At 36.7% G+C, this 15,468-nt stretch overlaps 1 protein-coding gene across 1 annotated transcript in view; it reads left to right on the top strand.

Annotated features, from left to right (window-relative positions):
- The window catches only part of gmds (GDP-mannose 4,6-dehydratase), a 658,631-nt gene that overhangs the window by 534,604 nt on the left and 108,559 nt on the right, over window positions 1-15,468 (top strand). Inside the window, exon 8 of the mRNA XM_060849865.1 lies at window positions 13,037-13,155. Within this exon, the coding sequence (XP_060705848.1) occupies window positions 13,037-13,155 (119 nt within the window). The remainder of the gene's footprint in view (window positions 1-13,036; window positions 13,156-15,468) is intronic.

Raw genomic sequence — 15,468 nt, 5'->3', positions numbered from 1 at the left:
ATTGTTTTAATTACAGAACCCTCTAGCAGTACGACTTCAATCTCCATAAAATAAGCAGTTAACTACATAAGGAAAGTTTACTCTGCAGTTCCACATTAGCCTCCAGCTACCAATTCTGCAAACTGACTTGAACACTTTTCACACTACAGTTTTAAAATAGACTGATTAATACTAATTAGTTAAAAACCAGTTGTCACTCAATTCAGAGCACAGTGTGAGAAACTGTAGCAGAAGATGCTTTTCAATGGAACCGAATTAGATCTGAAGGACCACGGCAAATGACTTACAAAGACCACAGTGAACTCACGGGATACATGAAGAGCATCATAGCCTAATAATCAAGTGTGGGTGTCTACTTTTTATTGGTTTATTTTTTATTCTAGCGGAATGTGTTTTGGAAAAGGATCAATTCAAGTTGTTGGATTTTTAAGTTCACGGTGACTGCTATCAAAAAACTTTTCACAGCATTCTTTTGTTAAAGATTATTTTCTGAAATCTATCATTATGTTAAGAAAATAGTTGAGACATTTTTTAAAATGTCTCACGTCTCAGCTTTTCTTTAGATACCTGCCAGGTTTTGTGATTCCATCAAAAAGAGAGATTGTATTGGCTCTGTTTTGAATTTGTCACTGTAAAGTGAAACTTTTCCATTATAAATTGAACAGATTTACTGTGATACATGCAACACCTCTATTTAGATGGTGTCTTTGTTTTGACTTGTGGAAATTCTTCCTAAGGTCTCCATGGATCATTGTATGGCCTCATGTTATACTTACATTTCATGTAGAGGGTGGTAACAGGCATTATTTCTGGCTGTGTGTTGCTTGACATCTCAATGCAATCAAATTATTTGAACAAGTTGACTCGTCGCTTTTACTGCTCAAGTAGGGAGAGAAACAATACTGTTATTTCATTGTTATTAGTATAATTTAGGGAAACTTTCCAGTATGTAAAATAAAGTTGTAGCAAGGGTAAATCTGTTTAGAAATAATTTAAAATCTGATCTATACAGTCACAGAAAAATACAACCTAAGTTTAAGTTCCAAAAAGCAAGGACTGATTGACAGACTGCATAGGACGATTGATATTTATCCCTCAAACTACCTAGCTGACAAAAATATAATTAATTTAGTGACAGAAATACATTAAATAGGATAACCAGAAGAAAGTTTATACTCCCCAGCTTTATGTAAAGGGAACTAAATCTAAAAAATAAAGTTATTTTTTTCATCTGTCAAAGTAAGTTATTCTGAATGTTTATCAGTAAGTTATGCTAGGTTCTTACAAAGGCCTTGGAGATGCAAGGCACTTTTTTTTTGCATCAGTGATATAATGGTGTTCTGGATTCAGTTCTTGTGTAAAACCTTCTTTCATCACATTTGTAATTTAAGCTATGAAATGTGCATTTTATTGTTCCTGAATATGAATTCACAATTATACAGTTACCCAAGATTATCAGCAATTATATGGATGCTGGCACAGTGGGGCTTAGATAAGAGAGTACCAAGTACTTGGATCAAAGGAGTGGTAAATATTTGAAAAAAAAACAATCTTTTCACAACCTTTTAATAATAATGATACTTGTGAACATTTCTGTAAATTAGAACTTCAAAGTGTTTCTGGACAATGTGAGAAACACCAGTATACTTTAGGACAAACCACATTTATTAAAAACATTGACTCAGTATGGAGCACATGGATACCCTTTTCAAAGATCTATAGCAGACTGAAGAGCCTCCATCTGCACTGTATGATTTTCATTATTATGAGCTGAACTTTGCAAAAATGAGTGGTGTAATTTTAATTATCCAGTCAACTAGAAGGTGCAATTTTAGAGGGAATGTTTAAAGGGAGTTTTACAGGAACAGAGAGATTTGGGAATGTGTGTATACAGTCATCGAAGGTGACAGGACAATTTCAGGAAGCTGTTAAAAAGACTTGGGATCTTTGCCTTGCAGATGATTTGCAAGTTTTTTTTGATAAAGTGAAAAATGTGCTAGGTGGGTGATCTGCTAGTAAGATATGCCTATTTGAAAGCTTTACTTTACCATTTAATGATTAAATCATAAAAATGTAAGAGCAGAAGTAGGCCATTCAGTCCATTGAGTCTCGTATCATATCAGGATTATCAGATCAGGTCTGATCTCATAATACTCCACTTTTCCACACAACTCTTGATTCCTTTACTGATCACAAAAAAATGACTATCTCAGCTATTAATATACTCAATGACTGAGTACAGAGTTCCACAGATTCCAGATCTCAAAGAAGAAATTCCTCTGTATCTCTGTCCTATGTGGGCAACCCATTCTAGTGACCAATTGGGAAATCCTTCTACAGCTACCCTGTCAAGGTCGAAATGTCTCAAAAAGGTGATCTCTTATTCTTTTACACTCCACTGAGCCCTCATAACTCTCCCTTCCCAGGTTCAGCCCAGTGAATATTTTCTGGATTACATCCAATGACTGAATATCTTTACATTGAATAGGGACACCAAAATTGTGCGCAGTATTCTAGATATAGTCTAGTTAGTGCCTTGTATAGTTTTAACAAGACTTGCAAATTTTTACAACGTCACTCTCTTTGAAATGAAGACTGACATTCCATTTGCCTTCTGCATCAGACACTGAACTTATTTGCTCTCTTTTTGATTTATGCACAAAAATTCTATTTATTCTATAGTTTTCTGCAAAACTTTCTCCAACAAAATAATATTCAGTGCCTCTCATCTTCCTAAGTACAGAAACTCACATTTTACCACACTATATTTCATCCACTAAAATTTTACCCACTCAAATATCCTGACTGTATCCACTGTAGACTCTTCATGTTATCCTTACTACTTGCCTTCCCAACTGTTTTAGTATCATCCACAAAATTAATGATAGTACATTCACTTCCTTCATCCAGGTCATTAACATTCTTTTGTAAATAATTGAAGCCCCAGCACCGATTCCTATAGCACTCCGTGGGTACCCCTCCCTTATACAAACATTTGTTTTCAATTATTTAGCCTAGCCTCTATCCATGCTAATATACTGCCCTCAACATCATGGACTGTTACCTTATACTATAGTTTAACATGCTGTACCTTATCAAACGCCTTTTGGAACTGCAAATATATTACATCTGTTGGTTATCCTTTGTCTATCCTACTTATTATCTCTTAGAAAGAGTTCTAATAAATTTGTCAGGCATGAGTTCCTCTTCATGAAGCCATACTGATTCTGACTATGTTATGTATTCCTAAGTGCTTTGTTAATCCATCCTTTATAATAGACTGTAACATTTTACCGATAACAGATGTTAAGCTATAACTGGCCTATGATGAGCAAGTTTTGAGAAGATTTGTTGCTCAGGTTGAGGTTCTAGATGAAGGTTTGCTCGTGAGCTGGAAGGTTCATTTCCAGATGTTTCATCACCCTACCAGGTAACATCTTCAGTGGGCCTCTGGGCAAAACACTAAATGACATTAGTTTTGCTTGTTGTCCGTAGAGGGTCATTCAAGTTCATTAGCTGCTATTTTAGTAGCACTAGCAAAATTAATGTCATTTATAAAATACCGTGCAAGAATTGTAACAAATACTACATTGGACAAACAGGCAGAAAACTAGCCGCCAGGATACATGAACATCAACTAGCCACAAAACAACATGACTCTCTGTCACTAGTATTCTTGCATAAGATAAGGAAGGACACCACTTCGACTGGGACAACATATCCATCCTACGATAAGCCAAACAGAGACATGCACGAGAATTCCTGGAAGCGTAGCATTCCAACCAAAACTCTATCAACAAACATGTCGAGTTAGACCCATCTACCACCAGGACAGGAAATGACATCACCACAAGAAATTACATCACCAACCCAAAGAAACCCAAACATACATCCATGGCCTATGATTATCTGTTTTTGTTTCCTTCCCTTTTTGAATGAGAATGTTACTGTGGCAGATTTTTAAGCCTCTGGGACTTTTCAGAATCTAAGGATTCTTGAAAGATAACTGCCAGTGCTCACATCAACTCTGCAGCTGCTTCCTTTAATAACCTAGAATGCAACTTATCACATGCAGGAAACCTACTGGCCCTTAGCCAAATTAGTTTCCATAGTGAATTTTGTGTACTGATAGTTATTGTATTTATTCACCACTGCAATCGCCCCACCCATCAGCCCTTCTAGGATTGCAATTAGTGTGTTCCGCCATGAAGACTGATTCAAAATATATATTCAATTCCTCTTGCATTTCCTGGTTTTCCATTAATTTTCCCTCATTTTCTAAGGGCCCATGTTCACTTTGGTTTCTTTCTTCCTTTTTATTCATTTGAAGAAGCTCTTCTGGTCCACTTTGATATTACTGCATAGTTTATATTTAAAGTTTATTTTCTCCATTTTTTAACATCTTTTGTTGGTTTTTAAAATGTTCCCAATCTTCTGGCTGACCACTAATCTTTGCCACACTGCATGTTTTTCTCTTTCAATTTGATTGTATCCTCAGCATCCTGGGTTAACCATGGCTAGCTTATTCCCTTCCTAATATCCTCCTTCCTCACTGGAGTATATCTGTTATAAGCCATTAATTATTTTCTTAAATGTCAGTCATTGTTCCTCAACTGCCACTTCTACTAAACTCTTTACCAATCCTCTCCAGGCAATTCTGCCCCATACCTTTCTAATTACCCTTAAATTAAACTTAGTGCTGTTGTTTCCAACCCAAGTTCTTCCCTCTCAGTCTGAATGCTAAACTCTCCCATGTTGTGTTCATTGTTTTCTTGGGTAACTTTTACTCTGAGATCATTTATTAAACCTGCCGCATTACACATTACCTGTTGAAAAATAGCCTGATACATAGTTAGGTCCATATTATTCTATCAATCTCTCTCAAGTATACTGTGTGAATTCTTCCTCATCGCTACCTGTACACACAAAGGTTAAAGTTACACATGATTACTGTAATCTCTTTTATTTGCATGCCTCATTATCTCCTGATTTATTTTCTGTCCTACATTCTAAGTACTGTTTGGAGGTCTATTCACTACTCCACTCAGTGCCTTCTTCCTCTTGTTATTTCTTACCACCACCGATGTGATTTCTACATCTTCCAAACTATGATCATTCCTTTCTATCATATTTACTCCATCTTGTACTAACAAAGTTTCCTCACCACTCTTTCCTTTCTGTTTATCGTTTTGAAAAATCATATACCCTGAGCATTAACCTCCCAGCTTTGATCTCCTTTTAACCATGTCTCTGCAATGGCTATCAGATCATACCCATTAACCTCTATTTGTGCTGTTAATTCATTTATTTGCTTTTTTACTATTTTCTCCATCTTTGATTCTACTTGTTGCTATTTTTCCATGCTAATTCTCTTTGTTCCTTCCTGTCCCACACTGGTTATCCAATTAAGCATATGTAATTTAACAGTGAAATGTGCTAACTCTTTCAGCTGCCATCAAGATTGTCAGCTGTTATTTTGTTCCCATGTGGCATTCCTGTTAATAGAAATTGTGGTCCTAATTCCTGATTCCCATCATTTGAACTTGCCTGCAGGTGCCAAAAGACTCACCTGCAGGTTAGCACTTGTATGCAGATTAGAAGCAATTTGCATCGAGCAGTGCTCCAAGAACTCACTTCCAGTAAAAGTACGAAGTAAGCTGGCAAACATAATGTGGTAGGTTTCCATATGGCTCAAAAGCCAAGGGTAAGGGAACATGTGTTCTGCAACACAGCACTGGAGATTCTGGAGGAAATCTGGAGGAAGAGAGATGTCCCATACTCACAAAGAGGCTAGAACCATGTCACCTCTTCTTCCCCCCTTTCCTGCAGCTTTATGTCCTATTCACATTCCTCTTACAAACCAAAAGAGACCTCTGCAAAGATATTGGTAATCAAGCACTCCATTTCATCTGGTGACTCCAATAAAGTAGTGTACCTCAGCACTTAGCTTTTTAGATGATATCCTCAGAAATTTTCTCAGATAAATGCTGATAGATATTGACAGTTATTAACATTGTTCCATAAAAACATCCCTGTAAGAGTAGATCACCAAAATCTCTGCAGCTTTTTCAATGATCTCCAGTAGGCAATTTAAACAGCAATCATCCTCTTGAGAGTCCATCAGGTAGCCATTCCCTAGAAGTGTTTCACATCTTTTGCCAAGATGGTGTCTTGTCCAAAATGTTAGTGGAACCAAAATTGTACCTCAAATTCACATGCAACTTAGAGGTGTTTAAAAATTGCTCCCATGGAGTACACAAACAAGGAAATTGCTGTGAATTCTTTATAATGGTTGACTCTAGCTGTATTATTGAATCAAATTCAGACCACTGCACTTTAATGGGGTCTTAGATCGAGCGCAGAGGTCATTTCCTAAAATGGTACCAGAGATGAAAGACTGCAATTACATGAAAGAGACTGAGAAAACTGGAGCAGAAAGGATTAAGTTGAGATTTGATAAGAGATGTTCACACCCATGAACTGATTTGATCAAATAAATAAGGAGAAATTGTTACCAGTGGCAGAAAGATCAGTAACCAGAATACACAGACATAAGATAATTAGGTAAGGAACCAGAGGTAAACTAAGGGGGGATCAAGTTATGCAGTGAGTTGGTATGGTATTGAATGCAATGACTAGAAGGGTTGTGCAAGCACATTCCATTCTAACTCTTAGAAGGGAAGTGGATAAATGCTAGAAATGGAATTAAAAATTGCAGAGCAGTGGAGAAAGAACTGGAGAACAGGATTAATTGGATGGTTCTTTAAAACAACTAGCAGAGGCACAGTGACTGAATATCAACCTTTTGCAATGAGAGATTCTATAAAATGCCTTTTGTGGCTGGTAATTGATTTGGAGCTGCCTCTGTTTCATCACCACAATTGCAGGAGCAGTTTGGAAGAATTTTTCTTTCCACCATCCATGTCTCACAATATTCACATTTAATAATTAATAATTTGTGGAGAAATAAAAGGCAAGGGTGGATGGCTGATTATGCAAAGATACAATTAAAAAACAGTAGAATCTCTACTGCAAGGTACTTGCATCTGGCCATCTCTGTTGCACTGAGAATGATGCTTTTCTACTAAAAGTTACAACATTAATATTTGAATATAAGAACTTAAAACTGACCAACAAGCCAAGCTCTGGAATAATGACACAATTTATCACTGATACAAGTGCACACTTTGTGAAAAGACAAAGGTGCACTTGAAGTCGCAGTGTCGAATGTCATGTGACAGAGTGTGAGCAGGAAGGTGGGAATAAGTGAACTTTTGCCTCCGTTATGCAGCCCATCAGAGAATAAATGGACCAAATCAACTGAGCAGATGTGTAAGGATGTGGAAGGTTGAATACCTTTCACACAGAGGCCTTTGTGTTCTGGGCATGATCTGGCATTATGATGGGATGCAATAAGCCTCAGCTTTGCAGCAATTACTAAGCCATTATCACGCTACAACACAAGATCGTTTTTCTTCTGATTTGGCCTGTCACCTGTTCTTCATTTACCAGTCAATAACCATTAATTATCCTCTGTAGAAGTTTAAACAAAGCGTCTCTCCTGTTAAAACCAGTAAACCATTCAGTAATGATAAATAAACTGAAAACTGTGGGAGCACCCCCCCACCCCACCCCCTCCAACAGCACAGTTTAATGCCTGAAGTCCTGGATGATGGGAACTACTAAAGGAAATACCTAGAACTTGGAAGGTCAAGGGCCTGATGAGGTCAAATTCTAGCCTGCAGAAGTAGAAAAATCAGAATTCTTATTGCAGCTATTAAGTAGCTTGTAGATTTGTCATCTGCAGGCAGAATGCACCCATGATAATTGTACAGACCTGAAAAACTGAACAAAGGCTTTTTAAGTACTGACATTAATTAAAAATATTTGTCACATTTTCTAAAAGAATATATTTATTTCAAAAACAAGATGATTGCCAGCATAAAATTTAACAATCTTTCTCATCATATTGCTACTATTTGTTTTTAGAGATCATTTTTGACCAGTACCTCACCTACATGAGCATTCTTAATGTGAGCGTTAAAAGTAACTATTGGCACGTAACTTGGTAACGCAGGACATCACAACCAAGTATAATTCGACCACATTGTAATGTTAGATGTATCTCAATAGTAGTGCTGTCTCTGAGTCAGAAGGTTGTGGATTGAATTCCCATGCCAGATAACTTCAGCACAAAGTTCAGGCTGTCACTGCTCGATGAGTGATTGAAGTATTTGTATTGATATTTCTATCCATTGTAATTTACTGTAATTCATTTCATATTTCAAGTACTTCTGTTGATGTGTGAAAAAACCAGAACTTCTGCATATGACGCACTCATAAAGTAAAGGAATTTTATGTATGATTATATTTTTAGGTATATTAAATGGCTATTGTAAACAAATATTACATTTATATTTTGATTATTGAAATGGTACTGCATGTTGATAACGCATGAGAATATCCAAACAATAAGATGGTCTGTTTGTGGATGATACAAAATTTGGGAGTGTTGTGAGGAGAATAGTGTAGACCTTTAGAAGGACATTGACAAATTGGTGAAGTGCGCACATAGGTGATAGATGATGTTCAATGCAGAGAAGTGTGTGGTGATGTATTTCAGTGCAAAAAGTATAGAGAGACAGTATAGTATAATGGATGCTATTCTAACTGGTGTGCAAGAGCGGCAAGGCATTGAAAGTGGCAGAACAAATATAGATACCATTTAATAAAGTATACAGTATTCTAGCTTCATTAATAGGGGCATAATAAAAGAGGAGGGTGGTTATACCGAACTTAGAAAGGACAATGTCTAGACCTCAGCTAGAGTGTTGTGTACAGTTCTGGGGGGTGTCACTTTAGGAAGCATGTGAATGCTTTGGAGGGAATGCAGAAGAGATTCATAAGAAGGATTCCAGGGCTGATAAACTTCAATTATGAGAATAGATTAAAGGATTTGGGACTGTTTTCCTTGGAAAGAAGAGGAGATTTCACAGAAGTTTCCAAAGTCATGGACAGAGTGGATAGGGAAAAACAGTTCTCACTTAGAATGGGATCAAGAATCAATAGACACAATTTTAAAACGTTTTGCAAAAGAACATATGTGAGATGAGAGAAACTTTATTACACATCAAGTAGTTAGGGAATGCACTGTCTGGAAATGTGGTGATGGCAGGTGAAACAATGTGTAGTGTTACATGGAAAAAGCATAAGTTTGACACTATACCAAAATGCTTAGAGAGCTGCTACAGACACGCTGGGCTGAATGGCCTCCTTCTTGCAGCAGCTGTTATAACTGTCAGGCTTCATTCTCAAGTTGTCCTGTACCAGGACCATGTATGATTTGTGATGCAGATGAGAGGTGGGAATGATTGCAAACATATGAAATACAATTTGAACTTCTATGGTTATCAAAAAGCATTGATGGAACATCTTCAACTGGAATAACAAGTAGCTTGGTTTGTTTGGAGAAATCATAAAGCAACAAAGGATTTTGTGATTCTTCTTTCCTGGATCATGAAGCAAAGAAAAATGCCTGAAGGATTTTTTGATTTTTTTTGTAAATCTTGCTTGCTTGTAGGTGTCTTGCACAAGAATATGGGGACCTATGAAAGACATTTGTTTCAAAATGAGTTAGATACAAAAATTTAGATTTTAAAGTTTCACACACATTGAAAAACAATTCCTCATATTTAAAAGTATAGTTACCTTTTTTAATGGTTTTTCATTTCAGACATTTCTGTGTACTGCAACAGAAATACTTGAAATAATTGTTGCAACAGAAGTGTAGAAATATGGATAAAATTGTATGTGACAAATAGAAGATTAATTGCAATGAACAGTAAGCTTATATCCCATAAGTGAATTGGGATAATTCACAACTCACAGAGTCATAGATTAGTTACGTTTTCCAATGAAGATTTGTGGTGTTGTGTTGTGTGTTATCTATGACTCTGACTGAGACTGCCTAAATAATTCACTGGGAAATAGGAGATGAACCAATGGCTTTAGAGTAGTTCTTGCCTAATCCAATATTATTTGTGGATTTCTGAATCTTATAAAATCTCTAAGTCATTCTTTGGAACTCATCTGTAAAGATCAAAAAAGTTTCAAAAGCAAGAGTTGCATATGATTCCATGGCTAGGTTTCTGTCAGTCCAATTAGACCCAGGTTCGTCGTCAGATCTCAGACCAAAGGTGGGATGGAGGTTGTGAGAGAGAGGGGCATTTGACTTGGAGAGAAGGGCAGTGGGTGGCTTTTAATGGGCAGCCCCCACTGCTCAGCCCCTTGATTGGGCGCAGATGGTCTGATAATGAGGGATTTCCCCAGGAAGTGCACTGGCTAAGGCAACAGTTCACTGAGCAGCCTTCTGAGGATACAGGAATGCAATGCAGCCTCCATTAAATCCCTGATCTTACCAATGAATTGCAGTGAGCTCAGCAATAGTGGTCTCACTTGCTTCGTTCGTGGACCTAATTAATATCTTCAGCAACAGCTAAGAATCTCATATCAGAGCTTTTTGCCCCTGACTTCAGTGAGTTGGAGGGGAGCGGGAATGGTTTGTTTGCTCCAATTGTGCTGAGCAGTGTTCTAGATCATGCAGGAGCAACACCCTCCACCCCCCATCCCCCAAGCCCAGACTATTCCAAACTGCGGAACCTAACCTTGAGCAGCCCTATCCTCTGCTCCACCATGGCCCTGTATGTACTGTTCTATGTTTCATTCCCCAGAAGTTAGCACCACCTCCTAAATGCAGATCAAGGACCCGGTTCTTTCGTAAATAATTGCAGGGATTATGTCTCCAGTGCCCACTCTAGAAATTAATTTATTAATCATCCTTTGCATGAAAAGTAACTTCCAAGCATTAGTCTTAAATTTGTCTTTTAACTCAATATGGAAAAAATACATGCACTTTCTAGCAGATTTCATGTTCTCATAACATCCTAAAGCATTTGACTATCGAATACAATCTGTATAATTCTTTAAATTTGCTCCTTAGCTATTTAAAACCCAGTCGTAGAATACATGTGTTAATAAGTGTACTCTTATCCAATTTATTGCCTGTGCTTTATTTCTGTAATAGATTTATTTTACAGATTTTCAACATTTTTAACAATTGAACGCTGGAGACCTTTGAATAACTTGTGCTCCTGGAAGGTTTAGGATTTCTCGTGTGACCCAAACATTTACATTTTATATTAAGGTGTAACTCTGTAAAATACTTATGTTTTATTTCTTGGCGGATGTACAGGTCAGGATAACCTAGCTGTAGAGTGATAATAGAAATCACGATAATCTTTGATTCTGAGTTCCAGTTGGCAGTAATTGATAATATGTCAACTTTCATGTTTCATCATGGCAAATCTGAAATTTTATTTGAGTTATTGCATTTTTTTGCTTGCAATTATTTACCCCAAATTACCTACTCAGGAAATGAAAAGAAGGCAGAAAGAATTTTTATGAAAAAGCAGAAGTAGTTTTGGGCACTGAATGTTAGAAAACTGAATGGTACCTTTTATACAGAAATAAACAAAAAAATACAGCATATACAAAGCAGTATTTTGTTGCATATTTGGCACAAGAACATCAGTTACTCAGTTCATTTTTGGGGTTTGGGGTAAGGCCCATATGTGAAGTATTAAAAAATATAGCTATACCTTAGACATATTCTAGCAAGTCTGCTTTTCCAGTGGTGAAGAATGCTAGCAGGAAGCCCCTATAGTCTGCTTTATATGAAACGTAGTACAAAGCTAGCTGCAATATTGAACAATGCAGGGCTTGAGGGCTATTGCAGAGTTCTCGGATCTGAGTTTGTATCAGCTAAGATGAATTTCCTCATTATCTCTTTTTCTTTCCTTCAGAATATGCCTACAATTAGTCAAAGTAAAATGAAATATATGATTTGATTTATTATTGCCACATGTACCAAGGTACAGTGAAAAGTATTGTATTACATGTTAACCAGACAAATCATGCCTCCCGTAAGTACATCAGAGTAATAGAACAGAATACAGAATATAGTGTTACAGCTACAGAGAAAGTGCAGTGAAAGATGAGTTCTAATGTATGAGAGGTCCGTTCATAAGTCTGACAACAGTGGGGAAGAAGCTGTTCTTGAATTGTTTGGTATATGTTTTCAAGCTTTTGTATCTTCGCCAATGGAAGAGAGTATAACTGGGAGGGGAGGGGGTCTCTGAATTATGTTGGTTGCTTTCCCGAGGCAGCGGTAAGTGTAGATGGAATCAATGGAAAGAAGGCTGGTTTTCGGGCTGCATTCACAACTCTAATTTCTTATGGTCCTGGTTAGAGCGGTTGCCATACCAAGCAGTGATGCATCTGGATAGGATGGTGCATCAATAAAAATTGGTAAGAATCATTGTGGACATGCAGAATTGTTTAGCCTTCTGAGGAAGTAGAGACATTGTTGTGCTTTCTTGACTGTAATGTCGACGTGGATGGACCAGTATAGATCATTATTGATACTTAGTCCTAGGAACTGGAAACTCTTGACCACCTCCACCTCAACACCATTGATACAGATGGGCATGTTCTGCACTTCCCTTTCTGGTGTCAATGACTAGCTCCTTTGTTTTGCTGACATTGAGGGAGATTTTGTTGTCTTTACACCATGCCATGAAGCTAACTTGTTCCTGTATTCTGTCTCAGTGTTCTTTGAGATTCAACCCACTATGGTAGTGTAATCAGCAAATTTTTAAATGAAGTTAGAGCTGAATTGGGCAAACAGTTGTGAGTGTGATTGAGATTAGTATCAATCTTTCAGTGTTGGCAACTCAAATGCAATGCATATGCCAGTAGCCAAGAATCAATCATAGTGTGGTGATGTCTATCAGATTTGGCATTTCTGTATGTGTCTATCTCTAATACTTTAAACGGAGTCCAATTTTTGGTAACTGTAATTTATATCTCTACTGCCTGTTCATGCGAAGTATTGTGACCTTAATCTGAGAACGTGAATTAAGACTCTGCTCAGGCCATTATAGATGATTCACTTCTATCTTTTCTCTCCTATTACCAGGCAATGTGGTTAATGGTGCAACAGGATGAACCAGAGGATTTTATCATAGCCACAGGAGAAGTGCACAGTGTTCGAGAATTTGTTGAAAAAGCCTTCAAACACATTGAGAAAACCATTGTGTGAGTATGAAAATGTGCTACAAACTGTTTGAGTCATAGATACAGGTTTACAAGTGAATAGTTCATAATTTATTGTGAGTTGCCAAATAACTCTAAAATTGCTTGAAAAGCTTGGTGAAAATCTACGTAGAAGTGGAATGAATGAAAATTTTAAGCATTTAGCATGATTAAGTGGAGTCTACAAAATATTCTTTCCATCGCCTAACAGGAGAAGGCAGTGACAGTTCTTTAAATAATTGTTTGGATTATAATTCAATGTTAGATGCATTTACAGAGAGACCTCGATTACCGGGTATTCAATTATCCAAATATCGATTATCCAGCAAGATTGCAATGTCCCTATGCTCGGCTAAACCATGTTATCTGGCATCCAATTATCCAGAATCCAGTTAACCAAACGAAATACCCCTTGCCCATGTCTTTTGGATAATCAAGGTTCATCTGTAATCTGTGTTAATGGGGGAAGAACAACTTCTAATTTTAGTAAACTTCATGTAATACAGTTACTAGCCCTTTATGTTGGCACAGAAATCTTAATATAACATAATGGTCCTTAAAATACGTTTTTTCCTTGGATTTGGTATCTGTTTGCTTGGTATTAGTGTTTGTTTCTGATTTTTTGTATGCAGCTCACATGAAGAAAATCATTGTGATGGCATACAAATCATGAATAGATTACTCAGAAGTAAAAGCAAAAACATTCCACACATGCTTCCTCTGATTAATTCTTTTTAGAGAACTGTATTCAAAATTGACTAATAGTTATTTTGTCGTTCCTATGCAGTCACATTTTTAAGTGCAAGGCAGCCATATATTTAAGCTATTACAAATGCTACCATGTGCTGTATTAGGCAATTGAATACAGTTATTCAGATTGAAAGATGACCATTAGGTCGAGTCCTTCAGTTGAACTCCCAGCATTTAATTTCCCAGTAGTGCACAGTGAGGCTCTTTATTGTTTTTCATTCATCGGTTCTTAACAAAAAAAGTTAAATTTCAAGTTTGGTTTTACTTTGAAGAAAATACTTTGAGTCTAAGAGCAGCAGCAGATTTATTTGCATTTGTTTCATCAGTACTGGTTAAAATGTTTTGTTGTCACTGTTCAGACATGGAGACCATAGAGGAATAAAATGTTAGTTTCCCATTGTACATAATAAAGTGCAGTGAATCTATATTTCAACCATAATTTTAGACGCAGGGACGTAGCTTACTTTCAAATCATTCTGTCTGTATATTGTAACTCATTCATCAACACCGGTGTTCCCTGGGCTACTCTGCTTGTAAAAGGAGAAAAAAAAATGACCTGGGTAAACCTCCAAAAGTACACTGCAAATATTTTGATTATTTTTAAATATGGGTGGATCGTATATGTGGGCATGACTGTTTCGCAGTTATTTGATTATTACCACTTGTATCTGACAATACAGCAATTGTGCAATTTCACTTAAATTTATGTTGATGACTAACAAAAGAAAACAGTGCATCATTAATACCAACGTTGAAAGTTTAGTGTGTGGACTCGTAAATCCTTGCTTGATCAGTAGAAAATCAGTTACCTATCATTTATCTCCATCCGCATTGAAATTTGTTTAGCTTCAGTTATGGTTGAGTTATTCACATGAGTTTGCAATGCAGCAATTGGTTTCATTATTTTCATGACGAAATTGTTACTCTACATGTTTCCAGATCGACAACTTCTGTCACTGCAACAATAAAGCTATTTTAGCAACGTAATCAGTGGGAGTTAATGCATGGGCAGGCTCCTTTGGTGACAGAACTAAACTAATACAAATACAAAATGGATGAGTTGGAATTTAATTAGCTTATGTAAAAATTTTTATATAAAGTCATAATAATTACGCATGCCTCATGATTAAAATACATGCCATATGGACTCCCAATTCTCAGAAAGGGTGTGTGTGAGGACAGCTAAGCTACTCTTGCCCAAAGTAAAAAGACTTGCATGTACACTCACACAGTTTTTATTTTCACTAGAACAGTAAGTACTTTCTGCCATCGCTTTGATTAATGGCCAGGATTGTTCTATTTACTTTGTGCATGAAATACATTGACTATGCGCATAAAAGCAATTTGATAAAAAGATGGCTACATTTATATTTATATTTAACATTTATACGTTAAGAATGTCACTGAATAGATATAATCATTTTATTTTAGTTACTTTCACCACAATAAGCCATCGATACTCCTCAAATGCTGAACATTCTTTCGTGCACAGAGTATTTGCTATTATTTCGATCAAACTGTGTGGTTTAATCCCACCTTCAACAGGGGCCGACAGGTCTGCACAAC

This window comes from Hemiscyllium ocellatum, chromosome 34 (assembly GCF_020745735.1).
Source record: "Hemiscyllium ocellatum isolate sHemOce1 chromosome 34, sHemOce1.pat.X.cur, whole genome shotgun sequence".
Lineage (NCBI taxonomy): Eukaryota > Metazoa > Chordata > Chondrichthyes > Orectolobiformes > Hemiscylliidae > Hemiscyllium > Hemiscyllium ocellatum.
This window is presented reverse-complemented; position numbering and strand designations above follow the sequence as displayed.